This window comes from Cyclopterus lumpus, chromosome 25, assembly GCF_009769545.1.
Source record: "Cyclopterus lumpus isolate fCycLum1 chromosome 25, fCycLum1.pri, whole genome shotgun sequence".
NCBI lineage: Eukaryota > Metazoa > Chordata > Actinopteri > Perciformes > Cyclopteridae > Cyclopterus > Cyclopterus lumpus.
In genome coordinates this window covers 10,758,241-10,784,766 of record NC_046990.1, presented here as the reverse complement: position 1 = coordinate 10,784,766, position 26,526 = coordinate 10,758,241, and the positions used below count along the sequence as shown (strand labels likewise).

Below are 26,526 nucleotides of genomic sequence, written 5' to 3'. Positions count from 1 at the left end.
CCGACCCATCTTGTTAGCTGAACTACTTTATCTCCCGGAAGATTTAATTATGGATCCTCCTCGCTGCAAATATGTCTCACTTAAAGTCAAAGATCAACAATTGAAGTGGACGTAAATGAAGAGAAACGGAGCCTAAAAATAATTTATTTTGTAAAAGGCCACATGGTTTCAATCATGAAATGCCAATACAGGAACATCAGTGTTAACCTGCTTTGCTTTGATGCCCTTTGTTTAAAACAGGAAAGTGTCCCTTTATGGTGAACCATGAATCCAAAGCTAAAAGCCTGAATGTTCTCCGGCATAATGATGTTTAAATATAATCGATCTCTATTGCATATTCTATCTGGGTGTAATTTGTATCTCTGATGTACTGCTTATTATTTTTTCGACTGTCTCTATATACACTGTGTCTTTAACTTGTAGTCTATATTACCTCAGACTACAATCCCCTTGATGTTTTGCCACAAAAGTACAACGGATTTACAACTGTTTCTACATTAAAGCTCATTGAGTGAATTCCTGGAATATTTTGTCTTCAGTCAGATGACAGATTATTGCACATATTTGAGTATGCAGATGCTTTGTTTTCAATAAGCTTACACAATGGCTGAATAGAAATCCACTTTATTTACTCGTGACATTATTTTGAAAGTCATTGGAATATCTGTAAATAATGAATTATCTCCCAAGCTTCTCAAAACATAAACCCACTTCAGTTTGTCGGTAGAAGGATTTTATTAATAGTAAAGATCTTTACGGTTTATGATTTTCTAACCCTGTAGAGATGCATAAAGTCTAATCTTTTATTTTTTTTATCTGAAAGCAGAATAAATCATTATTGATGCATTATCATGTACAGGCTGTTAATAATGTAATACTGACTGACCTTCACTATGCAGTGCGTTTGGTTGTTTCAAGTACTTTTAGGCTACTTTCATTTATTTTATTTTTTTATACTTTGCAAAGTCAAACTTTGATACCTTTACAGTATTAATATTTTTACTTGAGAAAATTACTTTGGTAGTTGTTTTCAACCGGCCGATGTCCACAGTCGAATTGCATTATGGGAATTGTAGGCGCCAGCGTTTTAAGCTTGTAATAAAAGATACATATACATGTATAATATCTCTGTTTCTTCTGCGTCACATTGTATCCTTTTCAAAGCTACATTTTAATCGTGGCGAGGCTACTTTTCCAATATTGATACTTTTACTTCCGAGTATAGATACTTTGTCTCCAACCGCTGCCGGTGACGTCACACTGGGTCATGTGAAGGTCAGCTGCAGGAGGTTCAGGGGGAGTTCACGCGCATACATTAGGTAACGCCATCGCTCGCTCTGACATAACTGGTATGAAGCGAGTGGGGACGAGATAAGAGGAAGAAGGTCCAACTAACTTTGTTATGCTAAACAGACTCACACATTCCTGACGTCGTCTCCCCGCGGCCGCGCGCTGCAGCGGACACACGCACACATATAGGTCCGCTCTCCTCGAGAGCGCGCACACGCCCCCTTTTGAATGCAACACGGGGCATGTTTTTACTCTTAAAAAACTCAAACCGGGTGGAGGAGAGAAAAGAAGTAACAATATTTTGTTTTAAACGCCCTGCTGTGTGAAGGTATTGCACAGTCGCTGAGGCCGAAACCTAGAAAAAAAAAACATGTTTGACTATCTGGAATTTCAAGCTTTCGGTCCCGGAGAAGTCATGGACTTGTACGCGTCCACGTCCAGCCCTGCAGCATGCATGCTGCAGGACCAGGACCAGGACCAGGACCAGGACCAGGAGCAGGACCAGGACCTGGCAGCCTTCTTCCCAGAGCTGGTCGAGGCGGACTGGCAGCCGCGCCGGTGCTCGCAGTGTAGGTGGAAACACTTTTCTTTTTTTTAAACTATTTGAATGAGGTATGTTTTTATTCTCCATATACGGTCAATGTCATCTTATTTAAATATATATATATATATATATATATATATATATATATATATTTAATTTATGTAAAATTAAGCTTTTTTTTTGCTTTAATATATTGGCTAAACAAAATGACATCATACATAGTCAGTAAGACTTGATTTAGCCATGCATCTAATTGCAATTGCAGCACAAAGTAGGAAATACAATAATAACAATTGGGTGCAAATCCCATATATACACAATGCTATAAAATATAAACATGTTAACAGTGTGGATCATAAAATACAAACAGCTTATTAGTAAGGAACCGTCTTGGTGGGTTGCATATAGTTTGCATAAAAACAATTTGGAATAACAATTTAGGGTGCAGTGATGAATAATATCGATAATATAAACGTACAGATAGAAATATGGGATTAATCCACTGCTTTGTTGTTATCTGCCCTGTTGTGACTTTTCCATTCAATAAATCAGTCAAAGGTCATTTTTATGGCACTTTTCATACAAGGGAGTGCAATTCAAAGTGCTTTGACATAGATAATAATACGATTGTGCAAACGTAAGAAGCAAAAAAAAGTTGATGCTAATGGAGGTAAATGAATTAATAAATAATGCAAAATAGATTAAATTAAGAATCAGGAAATGCTTCAAAAAACTAACAAAAAGAATATTAGAATAAATACAAAAGCTGACTTGAAACTGAAACTGATACTGTGACTATTTATTTAACCCCCACCCCTATTTAACATTTATAAGCACAATATAAATGTTTAATTCAAGGTTTCATGTAAGTAGATTTAAGTGTTTAATAATTAATTTGTCAACAACTATAACTCATAACACATAAACATTAACAATATGAGAAAATACAGTTTTAATAGTATGAAATATGTCTTCAAAGGAGTCGGTTATAACTATTAACAACTACTGTACAGTACTAAAAACATTATGGCTCTCAACGACACTTATTGCTTATAAAAGTACATCTCGTGATCAATACGGTGAGTTCAGGAGCTTCGTTCATAACGGTGAACAGGGAACTGTGCACAGAGCGGTTCAGTGAGGTGGTCTGTGTTTGGGGGCCGGTCAGTTCGGGGTCACCGCGGGTTCACCGGACGGTCACCGGCTCATGAAGACAGAGGAGGGCCAGACCGCTGCCAGGGATGGAAGAAGTACTCGTATACTATACTTACGTAGAAGTACAAGTACAACACGTGTACAAAAGTGTGTAGTAGTGTCAAGTACAACTTGCGGCATGTACTTGTTCTGAGAAAAATGGCCCCCCATTTATGTGACATTATTAGATTGCTTGATTTATTGAACAAAGAAACATAATATTAATTTATAGGACTGTAACTGTAATATTTATGTGAAATAATTGTACCTCTTTGAGCGCCTTAAACTTACGGACTGTCACACACTAAGAAGACTCACTGAGAGCATTTTTTAACCAGGAAAAGACTCCTTTTTCTTAATAATTATAAAGGTTTCATCAGTCGAAAAGCCCAAATTCCTGGAAGAGACAAAATATATACAAATATATGACCTACAACATACAACAATGTGTTGATTTTAATTAATTAATCGATTGAAACTAATATTTTTAGCCATCTTTCATGCTGGTTCCATGTTTATCGGTTGTTACAGTTCCTTCATAATAATTTCTGGACTCTTAATAAATTATTCTGAGCACTACTTTCTGACATTTTATAGAATAATCAAACATACGAATAAGGGAATTTGTTGCGAGGGTTGCAACAGAAAATGCTTGCGTTGAATTTTGATTCCTGGATGTTGTATTTTGCAACAAGCAAATTTCAGTAAAATCACAAAAAACAGCTTCTTACTTGACAAAAAAGAACATAATAGCAACTTTTGTCTTTCAGGCTCCAAAATATTTTGGATAACGCGTTGCACATCGAATAGCACCACCTAAATTGAGACTGGGGCAACCTCTTCCTCCTATCCCCCGACCACACGTTCTGGTTCTTCCCCCTCCCTCTCATCAGTCAGCTGGGCTTGTGGCATGCTCCGCCATTGTTTTGGCACTGTTTTGTGTTCGGGAGAGAGTCGGGGCGAGAGGGGGTGTCCTCGATTGACCTGCTGATTCCAGGTTCAATCAGGGGCCACGGGTTCGAGGGGATGTAGATGAGCAATTTTTCTCCCTTATTTAAAAAAAAAAACGACTTTCTTCGCGTTCTGTCAGCGGTGGAGGTGCTCGACGAGCCGGCGGGGAGGCCGGGCGAGCCCCACCGAGCCGGAGCGATTCTCCTCTCAAAGGCGGTGTTGAAGTGGGAGGAGGGGCTGTCGGGAAATGACACATTCAACTGGAAAGAATTTAGATGAACGCTCTTCCACAATAGGTGCAAGTGTGTGTGTGTGTGAGGAGTAAATTCTACGTTGAATACATTATTTCCAAAGAGCCGGTTCGCGCCTACTCTGTTATTCATGACACAGTTTGGGATTCTACTACTAGAGTCTGACAAAGGCCAGGCAATCTTTGAAGCCAACGCTAAGGTGCCATAAACTTGCATTCTCTCTCCTGACCACCAGGGGGCGACTCCTCCGGTTGTATAGAAGTCTATGCTTCATGTGTTAAATCTGCATTCTCTCGACTGACCACCAGGGGGTGACTCCTCTGGTTGTATAGAAGTCTATGCTTAATGTGTTAAAGCTGCATTCTCTCTCCTGACCACCAGGGGGCGACTCCTCTGGTTGTATAGAAGTCTATGCTTCATCTATTAAAGCTGCATTCTCTCTACTGACCACCAGGGGGCGACTCCTCTGGTTGTATAGAAGTCTATGCTTCATGTGTTAAAGCTGCATTCTCTCTACTGACCACCAGGGGCGACTCCTCTGGTTGTATAGAAGTCTTTTGAGAAGTGAGACAGACACTTGCAGCTCCGAGTGGCTGTAATGCATAATACAAAAGTGATCATTTATTGATGGTTTTGACATGCTTTGGATCAATACCTGCTCAATGATTACATTGCACTATGACAGTTATCTATGATGATATATTATTATCTTCCTTGCCTTTTTTTTCCTATTTCTTTTCTCTATGAGTTAAATTAAATAAAGATTTTCTTGATTGCAAAATGTTAAGTTTTCCCTCAAGCAAACGCAGGAAATGTGTCTGAATCAATTAATGAATTGGGACTTTTTAAACTACGATATCATAGTCGAATGAGGTTGCTCTGTTGAGTAAAATTAAGTATTTATTTTCTATATTTTATTTGGATTGTTGCTGCCAAACGACTTACAATTTTTTTTGTGGATCGCGATAAAAAAAAAACTCATTATTTCTGCTTTTTTAATTATTATTATAAGTTATTTAAGAGTGTTAGTTAGAAAACAAGATATTATATTTACTATCATGCTGCTGTCATGAAATCAAGTGCTCGGTCCGATTCCTTTGACGGTGTGTTACATCGTCCCCGTTGCTAACGGGTGTTTTACGCCGTCGTGTTGTTTGTGTGTTTGCAGCCGTTGAAAGTCAGAGTTCCAGCTCCGGCTCGGACGACCTGTTCGCCGGCCCCGCCTCCCCACCGCCGCCCCCCCGCACGTACAAGCCCTGCTTCGTGTGTCAAGACAAGTCCTCGGGCTACCACTACGGCGTCAGCGCCTGCGAGGGCTGCAAGGTAAAAAGAAAAATGTATTCCAGCTGCTACAAAAATCACTACAGCGCCTGAACTTTGTCCCGGTAAACATGTTGTTCAGTCAATATTTCAGCAACGGGGACACACTCTTGTAAACAATCTGATTTGTGTAATTTCCAGATGTGTTTCTGAGTGGTTTGTGGATGTTTCCACCCGACAGATTCTTTTTTTTAAAAACACATTTCTAGTTGTAGTAGCTATTTAAAAGCCCGTTGCCTGATTCAAAAGTATTGCGCACAGTAGTAAGTAAGTCTCCCAAAAGGCCTACATTAAATCCTACCGTTTAAATCAATATCTCCACATTTACTTGGTGAATTGGCACTAAACTTTGTACAGACGTGATGTAATGGATGGAGTAAATATCTTAATGTTGCCTCTGCAGGGCTTCTTCCGCCGCAGCGTGCAGAAGAACATGGCGTACACCTGCCACCGGGACCGAAACTGCATCATCAACAAGATCACGAGGAACCGCTGTCAGTACTGTCGGCTCCAGAGGTGCTTCGCCGCGGGCATGTCCAAGGAGTGTAAGTGTCTGATCTACCCCCCCACCCCCCCCACCCCCCCACCGGGAGACACTGGTGACACCCTCGAGGACGGAGCCGATAGCAGATAGGGGACAATGGACCGTAGAGGTCACGGGTCAGATAGAGGAAGATAAGAGAGGCGACTGAAGGGTCGGCCTCTCGAATCAAATCAAAAAAGGTGTACATGGTCGTTGTGAGGTTAAAGCATTTAAAGTTGAATAAATACATTTGTTTAAAAGATATGTCTTCACAGAAATATTAAATATATAGTTGAGAGGGACTTATGACCCATTTAACTACCAGTATGGAAACGGTAATAAAGAGTGTGTGTTCCAGTACGTCGGATTTACGGTTTCACTCTTATTGTTTGCCGTGACGTCCATAAAAGAAAAACTTTTCAGACAAGACTAGTAGTAAGAGATTATACATTTTACAAAGAATACTATTTTTCAAATGAGCCATTGACGTTCTCGGTGAACTCGACCCAGTTAACAGAGTGTGTGTGTTAAGGGCTGCAGTGGAGGATCCGCCCACACACACAAGTTCTCCTTGGTCCACACGCGTTACATAAATACGTCACATGGCGCAGACAGGTGGACGCGATGTAACCGCTCGCTGGCCGCCCCCAGTCACAGAGATGATGATGAGGAGGAGGAGGAGGAGGAGGTGGTGAGAACAACCGAGTGTGTGTGTGTGTGTGTGTGTGTGTGTGTGTGTGTGTGTGTGGGCTGCCTGAGCCAAGTCATCGGGACGCACTGAAACGTGTTGACACTGTTAGCGAGGTGATTATGGAAGACCGGCCTGGTTAGGCTGCTTCCCGTGCTCCCTGGAGCAGCGGCTAATCCGCACAGCTTACCGATGACATTGGAGACCGTGTTTTCCTACCAGAGGAAAGAGTTCCTCTGAGAGCTGTTCACGTTCATAATTTATAAGTCATTTTAGAGGCTTTTTACGAAACCGCCATTTGAAATCCCAATTTACCTCCATTGTATTTGGATGGAGGTAAAAATGTGTGGAAATCACCAACAGTTCGAAGGCATTGATGGATTACTGAGGGGGTCGACTACCAGGCACAGGCTCAAAGGCTCAAAGGCTCAGGGCCCCGTATGGCCTTCACCTACAAATGTCTATATATATATTCATTGTATTTTAATTACATACAGATATATACATACAAATACCTAGAATAAGAGTTTTAAATCCAGTCCAGTTGTCTTGTTTGCCAAACTTCTTCTTACGGTCGTCGTCCTTTTTCCTCAGCGGTGAGAAACGACAGAAACAGCCGGAAGGGCAAGAAGGAGGCGGTGAAGATGACCATCATGGAGACGTACGAGCTGACGGCGGAGCTCGGCTTGATAGTGGAGAAGATCTGCAGGGCTCACCGGGAGACCTTCCCCTCTCTTTGCCAGCTGGGGAAATACACCACAGTGAGTGTGTCTAAATTGTCCCAAAACTTGCCACACGTCTCTTCATCATTTTAAACGTCTAAAGGTCTTTTCAGAGATTTTAAGGCTCTCTTTTAAAGTCTGCGTACAAATGCATCAATTCATTTGAATCTGGGTCAGAAGGCATCTCCATATTGACTTTAATTTTGGTTTGAACTTGAATTTAATAAACAGAGATTCATTTTTAATTGTGCGACAGAGGATCAGCTTAATTTAAAATATTGATTCACTCATTTTAGAAGCTCATCTGAGATCAAATTCCTTATTTTTTAGTGCAACTCAGCCTACACGTGTCAGAAATGTAGTTGTTGTGAAAGGTAAAATACAAAAACAGACCATAAGCGATAGCGTACTACCGCATGTTTATTATTTATTGTTATTATTATTATTATTACCAGCAGTGGAAGCGCGAGTCTCCATCTCACAGTGCAGTTGGGCAACATGCTGAACCTCATAATGCACATGACACATCACGTGATTAGCAGAAGGCACCTTGGATGGCAGCAGGGTGTGTGTGTGTGTGTGTGTGTGTGTGTGTGTGTGTGTGTGTGTGTGTGTGTGTGTGTGTGTGTGTGTGTGTGTGAACGGTTTACGCTCTACAACGCGCTTCTTTGGCGCCACCAACAGGAAATGTGAGCACATTGTGACTTTTCCACACAATAATGAGCTCCATGTGCAGAGTTGAGTGAGTTTATAATGGCGATGAATGAAAATGGGTTTTATGCTACCCCACGAGTATAAATGTGAATATTGTTGCCTAATCTAAAAATGGTGTATTTTAATATTTCTGCATTCTACGGTGTCCAATGAGCTCAATTGCGTGAATGTGTTAGTAGCCATTTCATACAGTGAGAGCATATTTCTTACATCTTGACGTCACTGTATAAAATGACCTGTTTTGGCCTCTGGGGTGGGAATGGCCATCATACGCTTCCATCATAATGTTCTCATTAGTTCTCAATGAGAACACACACACACAAATAAACAAAAACAGGCCTGTCTGTAAGGGTCAAAGCATTCCATATCGATGGAAAGAAAATCTACACAAAGAGCAGCTGCACCTGATTTATTAGTCAGGACCAAGGTTATAATTACCAGTGAGAGCCATGCAGATTAAAACAAAAAGAACTAGGGAAGGACTTCCCAACAACAACAAACCGGTCACACAAACAGAACACGATGTTCACTCAAACTGTGAATCACAAACAGGAATAACTTGTGCCTTTGTGACAAAAGCCCCAAACTCCCCTGTTTATTCCAAGGTAATGTGTCTGGGTGTGCTCTTTCGCATGTTTTTGTCTTTAATGAGTCAGAGGAAGTGATGCGTTGCATGTGTTGTTCTTTTTGTTCCTGGTTGCAGATTTATCGGTCTGAAAGAAGGAAAAAAAGAAAACCGTAATGTGCCTAAATTTAAATATGTTTAAAAAACGGTCACAGTCAATATTTTTTTTTATTCTATGAATGCTTTTTGTTTATTTTTAGGGTTAACAATCCTCAAGTGCAATGGTAGAAACATTTGTGCATTTTTATCCACTGAGCTTGAAAAGATGTTAATTAAAAGATTTTCTTTTTGCAGTTTCTACTGATTGGGCTGATTGACAGTCTTTCCTGCTGGCTGTGTGCATTGATTTTGTCTAAAAATCTGTGTTTATAACACAATGGATCAAACAACAATGTTTGCTCATGTGCCTTAAACCTGCATTCTCTCTACTGACCAGCAGGGGGCAACATAAATAAGTCAGATTGTATAGAAGTCTGTGAGAAAGGGACTCTACTTCTCTCTTGATCTATTCCCTCAGTAAATATTGATCTCATTGACTAAAAATACCCTCAATGGTAAATGCACTGCACCAAACAGCAGATGTACAAAGCTAGCAACTAGCTAGTTAGCATAGCGAAGCATTTAGCAGCCACAGCAAAGACAGATATGCTAATGCACATTCACAATATGTCTTTGTTCCGGCCCCCAAATGGCCAAAGTGCTGAATCCTGAAGGCCAAACATGTCAAACAAACTTCTTTTGTCTTTTCTCCCGCGTCCAGAACTCCAGCTCGGACCACAGGATCCAGCTGGACCTCGGGCTGTGGGACAAGTTCAGCGAGCTCGCCACCAAGTGCATCATCAAGGTGGTGGAGTTTGCCAAGCGAGTGCCCGGTTTCACCGGCCTGACCATCGCTGACCAGATCACTCTGCTCAAAACCGCCTGCCTGGACATCCTGGTACGCCTGCTGGTTTTCTTAAAATAATATTTCTCAGAGCCTTTCTGCGCCATGAGCACTCATTCCGACGTTAAACACATTCATCTAACCTGTCTTTCTTTTATTCCTCCTCTCTTCCTACGCTCTGTTCTTCTTCCGTCCAGATCCTGAGGATTTGCACTCGCTACACTCCCGACAAGGACACCATGACCTTCTCCGACGGTCTGACCTTGACCCGCACTCAGATCCACAACGCCGGTTTCGGACCGCTGACGGATCAGGTCTTCACGTTTGCCGGCCAGCTGCTGCCGCTGCAGATGGACGACACGGAGAGCGGCCTCCTCAGCGCCATCTGTCTCGTCTCCGGAGGTACTCGAGCCCAGAAAAAAAAAGAAGAAAAAAAAGTCTCTTCACACATATAAGCTAAATATTCTCTGGGGTCCATTTTGAACAGACAGGCAGGACCTGGAGGAGCCGTCGAAGGTGGAGGTGCTGCAGGAGCCGCTGCTGGAGGCGCTGAAGATTTACTCCCGCAAGCGGCGGCCCAGCATGCCCCTGATGTTCCCCAAAGCCCTCATGAAGATCACCGACCTGCGCAGCATCAGCGCCAAAGGTCAGGAAGTGGATCATTCTCCATGGAGTCGCAGATTATAATAATTCTATGATAATTTCTATAATTTGGAAGAATACGATTCTTTGATTGGCGGTGTTTACTCTGCTCTTTAACTGGTGCAGTGAAAGGCGTTTTATTGGAATTTTAATTACTGCAGAAAATAAGCTCAAGTTTGCGATACTTTTACGTTTTCCACCCTTTTTAGGACAAAAAAAAAAGAGCTTTAAACTTCACAAGAAACGTCATATTATTGTGGATCCCGATAAATTTAAAAAAAAACTAAATAAATTGATCGTGGTGAATTTCCATTATCGGGATTATTGTGAATATCCTTGGAAAAAGCCATACAGGAATTATCATGTAAAGAACAGACTTACGCAATATTTGACCTTTATGATTTAAGATAACCTTATTTGTTTGTTTCATTTCTCACAAAAAATTACGTTCTTAACAAAACAATTCTATTTTTAAGAAAAGTGCAATTTTAAGAGTTAATAACGTCGATAACGTTAATCGAAACAATAGTGACGTGAAATATTCACATGGTATATTTCGGTGTATTCGCATGTTGTTGTTCCACAGGAGCGGAGAGGGTGGTGACCCTGAAGATGGAGATCCCGGGCTCCATGCCCCCTCTGATCGAGGAGATGCTGGAGGATCTGCAGAACCTGGAGAAACACCCTGAGGAGAGCAGCGTGGAGGCGAACGCCAGCCAGCACACACACACACACACAGCACATGAACTCCTCTGACTCCTCGCTTCGGAAAGAACATTGTCTCCCGTCTTCCCGGTCCAGAGGGTTCCTGGTGTCTTACCTCAGTTTCACAGATCGCTTGAAGAAGAGATTCAGTCAAAAAGAAGAGAGAACGATGCAGTAAAGTTTTAAAGTGTATCACAGTTTCCTTTCTAAGCCCCTCCTCATAACCACTGGGAATCACACAGATTACCTCATTTAATAACAACGTCGTTAGCTTTAGCGTAGCAGAGCTATTAAACATAATGGACTTACAACGTCTACTGGTTGTACGCGCAATTTATTGTTTTCCGTAACTCTGGACTAACTGTTTGAACACATCTGAAGACAAAAAAACTGTTTTATGTGCACAAAAGGGAAAAGTAGAATGTATGTGACTGAGTTTATACGGGAAAATAGAAAAGTACGTACGTAAAACTGCAATACATCGTACGTGATGAACCTTTTGAAGTGAACTGAACGAACTGGTTTGAAATAAGTAAAGTGATCTTTTCTGTGAAATGTGAAGGGGCTAAAAATGTATTGATATTTTATTTAAACTCACAATATGGCCGACTGCAGGAGGCGCAATATTTGTGTTTATTTCAATTAAGTGAAATGTGTCAAAATACAATTTTAAATGAAATATACTGCATATATATATATATTGTCGGTACTTGTCTAACTGTCATATTCTACAGACTCACAGATGTTGAATCCCTGAAAAAATTCCTCCATAATCATTTTGAATATGTTTTTTAATTTTTTTTATGAGAATGATGGTGTAAATATTAGCATTCCTTCTAATATATCAAATAATATCGCTACTGCAAAATCTGTAAAAATAATGGGAATTAGATATTTTCATAAAGGTTCAGCCCTAAAATGTCACACATTGCATTGTGGGATTTTTTGCAGGAAGTAGCGTATATGATACGGACACTATTTTAATTTCTTTTCCACCGCAGCATGTTTTTCCGAGAGCACTATAACACAGATTAAAAATGTCGCGTGGTAAATGCGGAGCTCTTTATCGTAAACGGGGAGTGATTTGAAGCAAGAAATAGTCCCCCGTACAACCGCACGTTGTCGTGTCTACACTTTGTTTTGTTTGGATCCAAAGGAACAAGAAACAAACAAGACGTAGCGTGTTCATTTGTGAGATTCAAGTCTTTATGCTAAGCTAAGCTAAGCTAAGCGGCTGCTGGCTCCAGCTGTATATTGGTGGTGTGGATCCGATTACGCCTTTTTTTAAAAGCGCGCTGTAAATGTTTTCTGGACATCTGCCTCAATGTTATAATAATTTCTTTGCAGTATCAAATATATAGTTACACTGAAAGTAAGCTAACACACAACTTTATTCTCTCACATATATTCTATATATGCAAAGTTTTAATCCCAGATGACATTTTTTGCAGTTATTCGTCGACCTGAATGTTTACCGAAATGTTCAAGTTTCAGTATTAACTTTTATTTTTTATTTATTTTTTGCAATAACAAAATAAGCCAGTTTTTGAAACTCCTTGTTATTTTATATTCTCTTATCGCAGATAGCCGTCTTATTAATTTTTGCCTGAGTGAAATACTGTTTGCCGTAGAAATAATACTAATTAAAAAGAAAGAAAACTTGCCTTTAGGATGAAAAGGATTACAGATTAAAAGTGGTGTAATGTTACAACGCGTGCATCGTCTCATTGTTGGTAAAACAAATGAGATTATTTTTTTTATTGAACATCAGAAACTTAAATGACATTCATGCCTCAATAAATGTTCATTCCATTAAACAGAAGGACGTTGTTTAGGTGTGTAAAACATCTCCTGTAAGTAACTGATCCAGATGTCTTATCATATTTCAACCTGGAACATTTCATCACATATTTTTTTGTTTGTTTTTGTTTTTGTTGCTCTTATTAAAAGTCTTGTGTATACGATTTAATTTTTGTCTTTTGTCTAACTAGTGTAGTTTTTGCATCCCATTCAAAGACCGGCGTGCTTGTCTGACCGTAACGTTGGTGTTCAAAGAGTGGTCGACGTGTGGACAGAGACAATGAGTGTGTGTGTGTGCACAAACAAAATGTAATGGAATTGAAAATAAAAGAGATGTATCTGTTAAAATCCTTTGAGGATGCGTTTGATAATGGTTTTATTGCAGGACTGTTGTATTACAGTAAACTGTCTCCTATAATACATCAGTCCTACAATAGGACATCACTTGTTTCTCCAGGGAACTTCTTTTTATTTTGTATTGTTTTTATTTTAATGTATTCTGTTGGGTTTAATGCCTTTGCAGAATATTTCTATATTTGATTGTGTTGCTCGTGTTTTGGTTGCATTGCCTGTATTTGGTTGTATTTAACGTGTTCACAGTGTTCCACACCCTGCTGCAGCTCCCTTGTCATATCTGCTTTAACTCCCCTTCAACCAGAAGCATCTACAATAACCATAATCCTTTCTAAACCTATTCAAGCATATATCCATTGAATACAGGGTAAGTGAAATAATAAGACTACCTGTCACACACGTCGACCACTCCTTTGAGCAAACATAGGATGTGGTCTATCTTCGTGCCTTAAGCACCAACGTTACGGTCAGACAAGCACAGCGGTCTTTGAATGGGATGCAAAAACAACACAAGACCAGGGAGCCAAGCACGACGCACAAAACAGAGGTAGCAAGTAAGAATTGTAAAAGTCTCCATCAGGTGAGATGGCCGTGAGAACCAGGTGAAGGGAATGAAGGACGATCGGTGTGTGAAGCAGGATCTGGACCGACGTCCGAGTTAGTAAAGAGAAAGACCAAAGAAAGAAAAGGTGTGGAGCTGAACTGTTACAACACTAGTTATTTGACAAAGGGGTTTACAAATCAAGCAGTTGTCAATCAATCTTTGCACAACGTGTATATAAAAGATGGCTGTCTGTGCATGCAGATCACAGCTGTTTCCAGGGTGCAGGAGAGCTACGAGGTAGGTCGTTGGTCGAAGTAGCCGATTAATCAGAAATGTATAAATAACCAAATATTTGAGGTTCTGAATGTGCTCTAACTGTTGACAATAGTGTATTTAATTTAGATCGTCACGGCGGAGTTCTCAAAAATGCATATCATGCATATGTGTATATATATATGTGTGTAGAAACGATGCATATGATTAATACCGTAATATGAGCATGAACTTGCTCCACAGGATGACGTCTCCAGCCGCGGTCTTCGTCTTGTTGGTTGTTCTCGGACAGACGAGTGTCCTTTTGGGTGAGACCGGTCTTCTCAGTGGTTCAGTCAACTTATTGAATTCCAATTGTAGTACTTAGACATAATGCTACGTGTGCCTTTCTTAGTGGATCTTCAACGTCACATTTCAATCAAATATGATGATTAATTGGTGGCTTTGGTCAGATCCAAACATATAATATTTCTGTGCCTTCCCCAATCTTTAATAATAACGTTTGTGACTTCGACCAGGAGCAAACATTGCTAAAGGTGGAAAGGTGACTCAGTCCTCCGTGGGGTGGGCCGGCGTTCCCGAAAGGGCCGTCGATGGAAAACGTGCTAACCGCTACGCACAGGGATCCTGTAGCCACACACGAAGGGAAACCACGCCGTGGTGGAGGCTGGACCTCCTGAAGACGTTCACCATCAAAACCGTCACCGTCACCAACAGACGAGATTGTTGCCACGACAGGATCAACGGTGCCGAGATCCGCATCGGGAACTCCCTCGACGCCAACGGCAACGATAATCCAAAGTGACACCGCTTTCTGTTTGATATTATATTTTTAAAATGTTACTTGTGTAAGTTACAGGACATCAGTGTACTGGATATGATGTACTACCAGAAAGCCACATCTTTCAGTACAAAGAAAGCATAGTTTTCCTCTTGTGACGTGGTCATAATTCTGTTTTCTTTGTCCGTCAGATGTGCCGTCGTCTCGTCGATGGCAGCCGGGGCCTCCAAAACCTTCGCGTGCAACGGGATGGAAGGCCGTTACGTAACCGTGGTGATCCCTGGAAGACAAAAGATCCTGACGCTGTGCGAGGTGGAGGTCACCGGGACGGAAACGGGTGATTCCGGTCAAAATGTCTGCGGCTGAAATCACTGTCGAAATCATTCTTAAAATCTCTAAATCTAAAGAGATGTTAGTGCTCTACGGGAGCTGAAATTAAACTTAACTTGTTGAACTCTCATATCGACGTTCATTGACTGTTGTGTATGACATCATCGCGCGTGCACATTAAAGAAATTGTTCAACATTTTTGGGAAATAAGCTTTATTTGATTTCTTGCCAAGAGTTAGAAGACACTTCTTGATGACGCTCTCACATTTGTGTTATAAATATGAAGCTAGCAGCAGCAGCAGACTAATTTTGTAAGACCCCGTTAGTGTCTGTTGATTGTTGATTCCCTTCACCTGCCCTGAGCCACTTAATGACTCATGCCCTCCACCTGTGGTTCCCCCCCATATATAGACTCCCATTCTTTCCCTCGTCCTCTGCCGTGTGACGTCACGCTCCGGCCTTTGTTGTTTTGGTTTTTTTGCTCGTGAGTTCTCAGTAAAAGTTCTTTTGTTCACGTGACTGCTGCCTAGTTCAGCCTGGCTGGCTGTGTTCAAGCCACCGACCTCCAGCCTTTCTGTCAGCTAGTGTTCACAGAACTAGAGTCAGAGAAGTTATTCCACATGACGTTCTCCAAAAAGAGGACATTAATAATTAAGATTAAGAGAGTCTTATATGTTCTTTCTTCACTACGAGACAACAGTCTTTTGAGCAAATGTACTAATGAAGGAACAGATGATAAACAATCTGAGAGCCCGATATGATCACAATCCTAAAACAGTAATTCAGTGGCCAACGAGAATAGGGCTGAATTTAAAGCTGCATGGAAAAGACTATTCAGTTAAATAAATTAAGTAACTTTATTTCAAGGAACATTTTTCAAAACCGTTCTGTGATATATTCAATTTTTTTTTTAAATCTAGGTCATATTTTACTTGTTAAGAGAGAACAGTATGTATATATTACTAGAGTATATATTATTTATAATTCATCCGGTTCAGTTTGAAAACTGGCAATAAATATTATTGAGATATTATGTAATTTAACTTTCTAAATTTGACAGTCAGTAGTTGACGAGGTTAATTAAATCTATATGGCACTAAATCATTGTGCATTATTGTGATCTTCTGGACCTTTGCATGTGGAAACTCTCTCCAACTGGACCTGGATACATTTTAATAGAATACCCCTGATTTAGTGCATGTCTATCGGTTACAAGTAAAAAAAAAAAAAAAGTATTGAATGTGAATAATAACAAGCAAACATAAATATCTGGGAAACATAATGTACAAAGCGTTGCCTAAGTCTGCAGCGTCACACATTGGTTTATATATATATATAACGAATACAAGTATCCACATGTCCACTAGGGGGAGACAGAGCTTGTCTAAAACACAAATGTTAAATAATCAGACATGTCTTGACAGAAAAAGCACAGGTAACACCTTGAATGGTAATAACTACACCTGTGATGTTCCTGTTATTACAAACCACCTGCATGGAGTTTATATGCCATTTATTGTTTTCATATGTGATATGAACCGATTGTATTTACTTTAGACAAACAAACGGCTAATAAGCTCCACTTATAAGCCCCTATGGTATACCTTAACGGTGTTTCAAACTAATTGTGTAAATGGTTAATTAACCTGTACTTAGACAAGCTCTGTCTCCCCCTAGTGGACATCTGTATATTTGTATTCATTATTCTATTCTGCTTTTAAACTCCTCAAACCACTTAAAGTTAGCTCTTCAATCATCTGCATTATTTATGTTTCGACACACGCACACACCCACACACACACGCACACACACATCATTAAATGACGATTATGAGAGCCATGGGCGGCCAGAATAGTACCGGAAATTAGACAAATCTGCCTTCAAAATAAAAGCCTACAATATTTCGGAATATTGGTCTTGTGTTTGGACTGTTGAAGCCACTTTGAATGGTTCACAAGCTCCTCGCAGGTTGTTTTTTTTTATGTGTGGAAAATAGCTTTTTAGTTTCTATTTATTTAATACAAAAATTGTCCTTTTGTTTGTTGATAAAGACCTCCTTGACATTTAGATGGTTGAAATCAAGGAGTTTATCGTTACAACAAATCAGTGTTGATGATGTGAATTTAAACATAAAAACATAGTTTGGAATGGACATAGACAGAAATATAAGTCCAGTGATGACATTGGCCAGAGTGACTAAACCCAAATTACCGTATATCCAAATTAATTGTAATATTTAGCCATCTCTTTTGAGATACAATACTAATACGTTTAAGTACTTTTTAATTTTTTAATTTATTTTATACACTTTATCCACTTTATTCTATTTCTACTCCGTCTGTATATATAATATTCTTCTTGTTTTTACTCTTTTATCTTATTTCTGTTATTATACTACTTGTTTTTTACTTATTACTGTGAGCAATGCTGCTGTAATCCTGTAATTTCCCCACTGAGGGACTAATAAAGGATTATCTTATCTTATCTTATCTTATACAATACAACTGTGACACTTGTGTTAATTGCTTAAGAAAAGGAGTCCATATAATTGTTGAATATTTTCCCATAATCTACTTTATGCCAAAATAAAAAAGCTCGGAACACGTTGGTCTGAGCTTTTATTTTGAAAGACTTAGCCGGAATTCCCCATGTCTTTCTGGGTGACTTGAAAGGATAAATTATGACCGCAGCCTGACTAACAGTTCACTTTGTGGCAGCAGCCGTTTGATCAAGAAAACTGGGCAGAACTATAACTTAGTTTTTTTTTTAAACTATAACTATAATAATTGTATTATTTTAGTTAGACAGCCCAAGCGGGTGCATTATGGACCCCAAGAAGTCTGCGACGGCTCCTCCGCCGGAATGGGCCGGAGAGAAGTCCACTATGGGCCATGTGCCCCCTCCGCCCTACCAGGACAACCAGGGGTTGCATCAGCCCGGCATCGGGTACCCACCACCGCAGCAGGTATGGAGCCCAGCACCGGGCCATCACTTTGTAATGTTAGTATTCTCTATAGAATAAAACATATAAGTTCAGCTTCGCCGTTTAATCTACTCATGGAATACATTTTATTTAAAATGTATATTGATTATATAAACAATTATTTAAATCATATTTAGGAAATAGATGAAATTGGTGGACAGGCATTTAACTGCATAGGACAGCTCAGGCATGTGACATGTCCTGAGGTGTGCAATTATGTTAAGTAGACTTATTTTCCTTGACGGATAAGTGTTAGTAATGAATTACATAAGATAATTTCAATGACATTCAGCCAAAGATATACACCGTTTGTACTTTAATGAATATGGCTGATCTAAATATCCAAGTTGAATTAATATGTAGTCCCTAAAGAGGTCAGGGGCTGATGGTAAGATGAAGGCACCGGAAATAAATCTGTTAAAGATAACTTCTCAATCACAAACAAGCTCCAGATCAGACTTGTTTTCATCAGCTCCCTTGTAAGTGTTTCATGGGGCCTGCTCGGTTTCGTTTCTTGTGGGAGCCTCCCAGTTTTCTCCAAAACTGGTTTTCCATTGTGTTTTTTTATTATTTTTTTTAAGTGAGTTTGAGTTGTATTTGGTGGGTGTGGCCTGCAGGGCTATGGACCTCCGCCGCAGTATGGAGGTGCTTATGGGCAACAGCAGTACCCCGCAGGTCAGCAGTACCCCGCAGGTCAGCAGTACCCCGGAGGTCAGCAGTACCCCGCAGGTCAGCAGTACCCCGGAGGTCAGCAGGCCCCGGTCGTAGTCCAGCCCACCGTGTACGTGACTCGAGGCCCGCTCGCCGTCCCCGTCAACGACTACCTGTGCTACTCCATCTTCACCCTGCTGTGCTGCTGCCTGCCACTCGGAATCGCCGCCCTCATCTACTCCATCTCGGTGAGGTTTTAAATTTGTCAAAGTCATTTTAATTGCCAACACAGCCGAAACCGTGCACTATAATGACATAATAATAATAATAATAATAATGACGAATCCCTTTTAATTGAGGTATGCTAAGAAAAAAAAAAACAGATGGCCCCACACATTTCTGTTGTGTTTGACATTTCTTTATCAAAATATAATTAAAATATTGTAATAAAAGAAAAGCACTGAGCAAAAAGTCTGAATACTCCAAAATGAAAAGAGCAAAAAAACTACCGCTAATAAATTACTGCAGAAACACGTCTAATGATTTAAGTAACTTGACTGGATTTAATGAGATTGGTTTGAAATGTAAAAAAGGAAAAGTCCCCCTCTACTCAGCAAAGGAATCTCTCAGGGAGCTTTCTACCTTCTCCACCACGGTATTATTATTATTATATATCATATTACATCATAGCTGCAGATCAGATGATGGGGAAACAATTCACCATCTTGTCTCGGGCGAATAAGTGAAAAAATTGACAGAGGAAAGAGGATACAGGACACGGCCAAAGTCTTTTGTATGAGCGCCAAGTTTTTGGGAAGTGAATGAGATTTACGGGAATGTGTAGAGATCTGTGAGGGGAGGGGGGGGGGGGGCAGAGGGAGGACGGGGAACATGTAGTCAACAATAAAATGGAGGAGACATTTTGTGGTGCTGAACGTAGCGTGTTGTACGGGGGTTACGAATATGTTTTGGCTTTGCTTGATGTACATGAATTATTAAACACAACAAGATTGCCTTCACGTGTACTTTGAAGCTGTAACCCTTTGTTGGTTAGAGTCACACACTCCCTCATCCCTCACTTTAAGGAGTGGCGCTTCAGTTTATAGGTAGTCCTGTTTGGTTGGTTGGTGCGTCTGTGTCTCATTAAAGTGGTTCTCCACTTCTCTAGTTTGGAAACGTGGGCTGATTGTTTCCATGTGTTTAGTCCTCGGAGGGGAACATTGTGTGACTTCCTACACAATTCTTAAAACAAAGAAAAAAGCCAAAAAAAAAACCCAGCACGACTTAACACTGCAAATACCGTGCTTTCCCAGTCTTCGTCATCCTGCAGAGTGCACGCTTTGAGATTGAGCAATATCAGACATTCTAACATATTTCACAAGCACTATTCATGCCTTCCTGAATCTCTTTCTACAACCAACACGTAACCGAAAGGGCAGGCCTGTTTCCTTCTCCACTGCTCTGTTGCACTGGTCTCATAATCTGGATTATTCTGTCTCCTATCAACAGTTTATTGGATATATAATCCATTACTTTAGATCTTATGATAACGCGTCAAATGTATGAAATGATAAGGAACCTTTGCAGGGGTGCACATCAAAAAACAGGCCATGACCGAACTGAATCAGTATTCACGAAAAAGATTATTGCAACATGAATGAATAGCAGTCACAGTGCACGGATGCAATGTGTTTCATCGCCAAGGTAACACCACTGTGTTTTGGTAGTTGATTTGTATCGCACTTTAAAAAAAAATGGCTGCTTCCATGTGGTTCCACTTTATTTAATGCGCGGGCGAAGACGCCGTAGGCACAACGTGATTTAGATTCATCCGTTGGCGATCTGGAACAAGAACAGACACAATAAGCTGTGTACATATTGTAAGACCTCGGCTGTTATGTACACAGCTGTAACAGATAAACCCTTTTCCATGATGTGCTTGCACGCCTCACTCTGGCTCTCGGGAGATAAGTAAAGGGATATGACGGGATGACGCCGTAATTGGCAGTAGAATGAAGTTTAAAATCGTTTGTTGACCTTCAGCGCCGCGTCGCTGTTAACTGGATGTCCCCGCAGGGTTTCCTGTAGACTTGGACTACTGTTGACTCCAGTTGCTCGAGCGCTCTGCATGACTCCCCCCCCGGCCCCTCTTTCGGTCTCAGTAAATCCTGCATACTGAGCTATACGCTCACTCAATATGAAGTCACGTGAAGCAACACGGCCTGCTGCAACCCTTTTGGAAACATTCGGCATGAGAAATTACTTAACGGGCAGGAAGGAAGAGGCGTACTTCTCCGTGTTGCTTCATTTCCTGTCACACCAAATGTCTTCAGGGTTTGCTGTTGGTTCGGGTAAAAGTTAATATGTGTTGTATCACAGTGTCCGTAGTTTGAGGTCCTACGAACACGACACTGTTCTGGAATGCCCTCGATCTATAAATGGCATCCCAGATAGCGTGAATGGTGGCTACCACATTGGTCACAAGGACCTAATCAGTGCGGCAGGAAGTGGACCGTCCCTGGAAAAGTGTCAAACACTGTGCCCACTTTATTCTCTTTCTGGCGACATAATAAAGTAGCTGGACGAACTGGAAGAGAGATGCAGGGAAAAAGAATAAAGAAAAGCCACCGAAAAGAAAGACTTTGAGATTGGGAGCCGAGAAGCACAGTCGTTGTCTTTGTGTGTCGGACCGTGTCAGAGTTTATAGCTGGAAAGCTCGACAGAAAAGGGCAGCAGAGACGGAAATAATAGGAAATAATAAATACGGTCAGGGTGGGGAAGTATGGAGCTGGCTGCTGGAAAGTTACGTAAAACAAACCTGCCTGGAAACGGACTTAATGTGCATTTCAACAACTGAGATTCCACGATTGACTTCATTGTGTTGCCAGTTATCTCCCTGGGGGACTTTGACAATGAAGAGAGGAAACTTTCTGCCGGACTCGGGTTGACACTTGAGAGTCGAAACTCTGGAGAGTCCCGGACAAGAGCTGCTTTTGTCGAGATCCGTGTGTGTGTGTGTGTGTGTGTGTGTGTGTGTGTGTGTGTGTGTGCGTGTGTCTTGTTTCAAGCCACTCCTCCCTTCTGTGACAGCGTCATCAAACGGTCCTTTTGTTTCCCAAAGCATGAGCTTCTCCTCACAGTTTAGCGCCTGTTGACATGTGGTTGAACATCCACACAGTAACTTGCAGGGTGAAGCAATGATCTGCACTTCCTGTGTTTATAGATACAAGAATTCACATGCAAAATAACATTTCTGATTTTCATTTTTTTTTTTACTAATTAACAATAATGTCTGACAAAAGTATGCGACTCAAATTCTAACTCTCCAAATGATAAAAAAAAAATAGCCCAACATCATGGTCCAGAATGTTGAAGATGAGGGGGAGGGGGGACCACGATTGTTGCGCAATAGTTGTATTTTTGGGGCGATCGTTTCACCATACTTGCAACATGAGATAATAACCTCCGTGCTCCTCTTACCCACGCAACACTAATCAACTCCCCATTTCCTGAGGTCTCGCATGCAGCCATTTCCCAGCTGCCTATCAGAACCAGTCCAAATATTATAAGCCTTAGGAATGCATCGCTTTTCTAGAGAGTGTTCGGGTATTCAGTGATGTGTTGAACCACCGAGCTGCAGGCAACGACGAGGAAACACCTGCTGCCTGCCAGTCAAGATAGCTGTGAGGTCACAAAGCACTCGGCAGAGTGAGCGTATTTACGCGCAGAGCAATTGTGGATTCAATACTGGACTTATTTTTGTATCCTAATGAATTTAGGTCCAAAATATTCATTTAGCAGGTTAATGCATCAGTGACATTATGGTGCTGGGTACACAATCGGCTCCGTGCAGCTGCAGATACGGTGATAAGTCGGTCTTCACCCAACGCCGATAACGACACGTCGTGACGAAGACTGCGGAAGGATTTGCCACGTTGAATTCACGAAGCTCGACTCCTCCTCCACCGTTGTGGCTTTCTTTCTGTCTATCGGTGACTTACTCTCCCCCCCTCCCCCATTGCAGTCCTTCCCCACCATGACTCAGACTGCTCTCACGCACCGCAAATTGCAGAGACACCACCGACCACCAGAGCACTCAGGTGTCACTGCAGACAGGCAGCCAATCTGCAGAAAGCACCAGAGTATCAGTCTGTGTCGTATAATTTAATGATCCGAAGATGCATTCATCCCCCCCCGAAAGCACTATTCAAACCCAAAGTTATTATTAATTCAATTATTACCGGTGCTTTTGTGTGATTCCTTGTTGACTTTGATTTTTCTTCGGATAAGGGCATCCCTGCTTCTCAGTGATGTCATTGTCAACTATAATCTCCTTACTGGAAGTCATCATCACCGTATAAATGTTGACATATTGAAACAACGTCAAATTAAAATCTAGATGGAGGACGATAGGGGAGATTGCACCTAATTTGAGTTACTTTGAGAAGGCAATGTTGTGTTATTTGTGTTAAGTTATATTACATGTTGTCATCGGTAGAAGGAAGCAGCATCGAGCTGTTGATAAAACTATTGCCCACAGTGTATATAACATATATATATATATATATATATATATATATATATATATATATATACATGTATATATATATGTATATGTGTGTGTGTTTACCGAAAGCAACAGAGGCACGGTTTTTCAGGATACACAGCTGGTTGCAAGAGCAGCCGACAGCTGCTGTTATCAAAACCAGCTTTACGAAAGCACACACACACACACACACACACACACACAACCACACATTCCTGCAGCCCTCTCTTGTGTATATGACTGAATTTGTCCTGAAACCCAGAAAAGAGTTAGCGTTCGTGCACTTCTGGTCCCGTCGTCTCAAAGTCAAACGTTTTGCTCTACGTTATAAAACGTGTCTTAAAGCGTCTTAATGAGACCACAAAGCGCCATCACGGCGACTCGTCCGCCTTCACGCTCACGTGAGCGTGACGGTGTAGTTAGTTTACGGCCTGAAGTCGACCTTTAACTTCTGCCGACTGCATCTTCGTGACAACAATCATCAACGTGTGTTGTTCATTTGTTCAAAACCTATTGAAAAACCTACATATCAGTATCATGAACTCTTTTTCTTCTGCGTAATCCAAATTCCACTAGAGGAAAAAAAAAAGGTTAAAAAGCACAATGCTGCTTTCGGGGGGGCCGCCCTCCGTAAACACGTCATTCCTGCAGCAGCCTGCAGCAGTGTGGTGGTGAGTGTGGGGGAGTTGATTTGATTCAGGCTTCCTGGGAACATTCTTGTTAAAGGCCCTCTCAGGCCTCGGGCTAAATTGCACCGCAGTGAAAGTACCTTTTAAAAAAAAAAAAAAAAAGTCTCTTTATTAAGAAATCAACGTCCTTTTATCCAACATGTTTTGGTTTATCTGAAAACAATCTGTATTCAGGTCTTGTCAGTGTCATTTGGAATAGTTTGTATTCTATCAAGAGGGACCGTGTGCTTTATATGGTATCACAAAATCTTCTCACGCAGCGTAACATGTAACCGGTAGCGATTACTTTCAGTTCTCCTCGGCGGTCGGCAAATAACAGAACCGTTGATTTCAGCGTGAGTTAAAGGAGCCACTACGGTATGCTTTTACAGACATGGCTGTTAGTCCATAAAACGTATTTTTTTTTTACAAAAAAGCTCAATTATTTTTGACAAACTCTGCTTTCAAAGCAGAAGTTGAGCGAAAAAGTATCTATTTTTAATTGTGGCCATTGTACTGATACATTGTTTTTGTATATGTTGGACTTACATTTGCCGGGTAACTCCAAATGAACGCTAATGTTTCTCCTTAACTGTTGATGTGTAAATAAAAGGCGATGCATGTCGATGCTCTTATGAGTTTGGATTGATTGTGCAACTTTTTAGATTTTAATATCAAACATACCCATTTAAATGTCAATACACATACAGTAGTAGCTCATACTGACTCATGTTAGCTGATGCTAGCAGACTGAATATAGATATTGCTGTATCACTGAGGTTTGGATTAACATTTACCTGTAATGGCCAATTAAAGCCACAATTAAAGTTATGAAGGGTGGAATGCATGCTCCTCCACAGAGTGCTGCAGCACTGCAGGTCAGGCCCATACTATACTGCACCCTTTGATAATGTGAAGCACATGTCTGGCAGATTCAGTACATAAATCGTACCTAATTGTTCTTTAACCTCGCTCATATCTATTTCAAAATATTGTCCAGGCCCGTGAAGCCAACCATTCCGGGGACCAGCACTCAGCGGAGCGGAGCAGCAAGATGGCCAGGACCCTGAACCACGTGGGCCTAGGACTCGGCATCGGGTTCCTGATCCTCAGCATTGTTTACGTTGTGGTTATGACAAATTCACTTTCGCATTAAATCAGTTTGATTGGTCTTTCCCATATTTCTAGTTTGGGTAGTTAGACCACATGAGGAACATCACTTCCACAGCCTTGTATTCCATGACTCTTCAACACCGCAGAGAGTAACCAGTACAGTTCCAAAGATGTTTCTTCAACACGCTTTCTATGTTCTATGACGCATCTAAAATCTATAAAACATAAAAAATATGTTATCCAACGTTGATGCCTTTATAAGTTCACCCTTTGGGCACATGTAGTATTATCCAAAGTGTTTCATAATCCATGTTCGAATAGTAAATGATTATCAATACGCAGCTTGTAGTGTGTCAGATTTTGTTTAAGTTTTGCAATTGAAAGATTGAAGATTTGTCTGATTGTACGACGGGCGACATTTTCGGCTGATCTAATCTTCTTAAAAGTCAGGCCACACAAAATAATATGCTACTAACCAAAGATATTTTCAAAAATACTCACAGAAGTAAAGATCCTGCTCAAGAGTGCGCAGTAAAAGGTGACGTACTCCTCTTTGAATCCAAAGGTGTCCTCCTCATCCCAGCTGACCAGGAATGCAGCTTCACACACAATCTGCAGACAATTAGCAGCACGCGAGCCAACATGGCCGACGCCAGTGGCTCTGGCTCTGTTTAAAAGCATGTTGTTGTGCGTATTGGTGTTGTTCGTCCATAACATGTCTGTATGTTCTTTTATAAACCGAGCTGAAAAAATATACGAGATTTCTTTATAAATAAAGTATATTAAACGTTGTGCCGTCTACTCTGTTGAGATGATTTAAGAACTTTGACCGCAGCCATCAAATAGGAGATGGCCACGAAGGCTCAAGCAGTGTATCAGACATCAAATGTGTCAGGAAAATGTATATCGGTGCTTCTGGATACAGTCGAAACATTTAATTGGTAAACTAAAAAAAAAAAAGCACTCTTTCAGATGTTTGTAGCTGCAGTTTCTTGAGTTGGAGGAGAAAAAGTGTCTGCCTCCCAATTTCAGGTAGAGGCATTATATTACTTATTATATTGCATATTATATGGCGTTCCGTGTGGTATTAACATGTCTTAATAAGTGTTAAAAGTAACTTTAGAATATCTTTCCTTTCTTTTGAGCAGTCAACATCTCAAGCCAGCCTGAAGCAGCAAGTAGCCTTTTGTTGTTTGAAGTATAACTTTTAGAAGCGTAATCAGGCATGTATTCATGTGGCTTTCCTTTTGATCGCATAATGGAGGATTCCTTCTTATAGGTGCTTTGTTTGCCTCTCGCTGCCTATTTTGCACTCTGTATATTTTTAAAACCCATGTAGGGACGAGCACTTTAAATGAGCCGAGGCCATAAATGCATCAGATTGTTCATCTTCCCCCGCTCAGTGCTTTAGTGAGAGTGCAGCTGTCTGCG

General features: G+C 40.9%; 2 protein-coding genes across 3 annotated transcripts; both read left to right on the top strand.

Moving 5' to 3' along the window:
* Positions 1-1,660: 1,660 nt before the first annotated feature.
* Positions 1,661-24,620, top strand: LOC117728333 (retinoic acid receptor beta-like). Its single transcript, XM_034529203.1, has 9 exons — positions 1,661-1,859; positions 5,399-5,553; positions 5,954-6,095; positions 7,356-7,522; positions 9,583-9,759; positions 9,903-10,107; positions 10,193-10,351; positions 10,934-11,085; positions 23,489-24,620. The coding sequence occupies exons 1-9, from the start codon at positions 1,661-1,663 to the stop codon at positions 23,552-23,554; spliced, it is 1,422 nt and encodes a 473-aa protein (XP_034385094.1). The 3' UTR covers positions 23,555-24,620.
* LOC117728337 (proline-rich transmembrane protein 1-like) lies at positions 17,798-25,436 on the top strand. 2 transcript variants are annotated; one of them, XM_034529213.1, is made up of 4 exons: positions 17,812-18,099; positions 18,735-18,792; positions 18,829-19,016; positions 24,983-25,436. In XM_034529213.1, exons 1-4 carry the CDS (start codon positions 17,959-17,961, stop codon positions 25,136-25,138), a joined length of 543 nt encoding a protein of 180 aa, XP_034385104.1. In that variant the 5' UTR covers positions 17,812-17,958; the 3' UTR covers positions 25,139-25,436. The 2 variants fall into 2 exon arrangements, with proteins under 2 accessions (XP_034385103.1, XP_034385104.1); XM_034529212.1 differs by having other exon boundaries at positions 17,798-18,099; positions 18,735-19,016.
* The last annotated feature ends 1,090 nt before the right edge of the window (positions 25,437-26,526 follow it).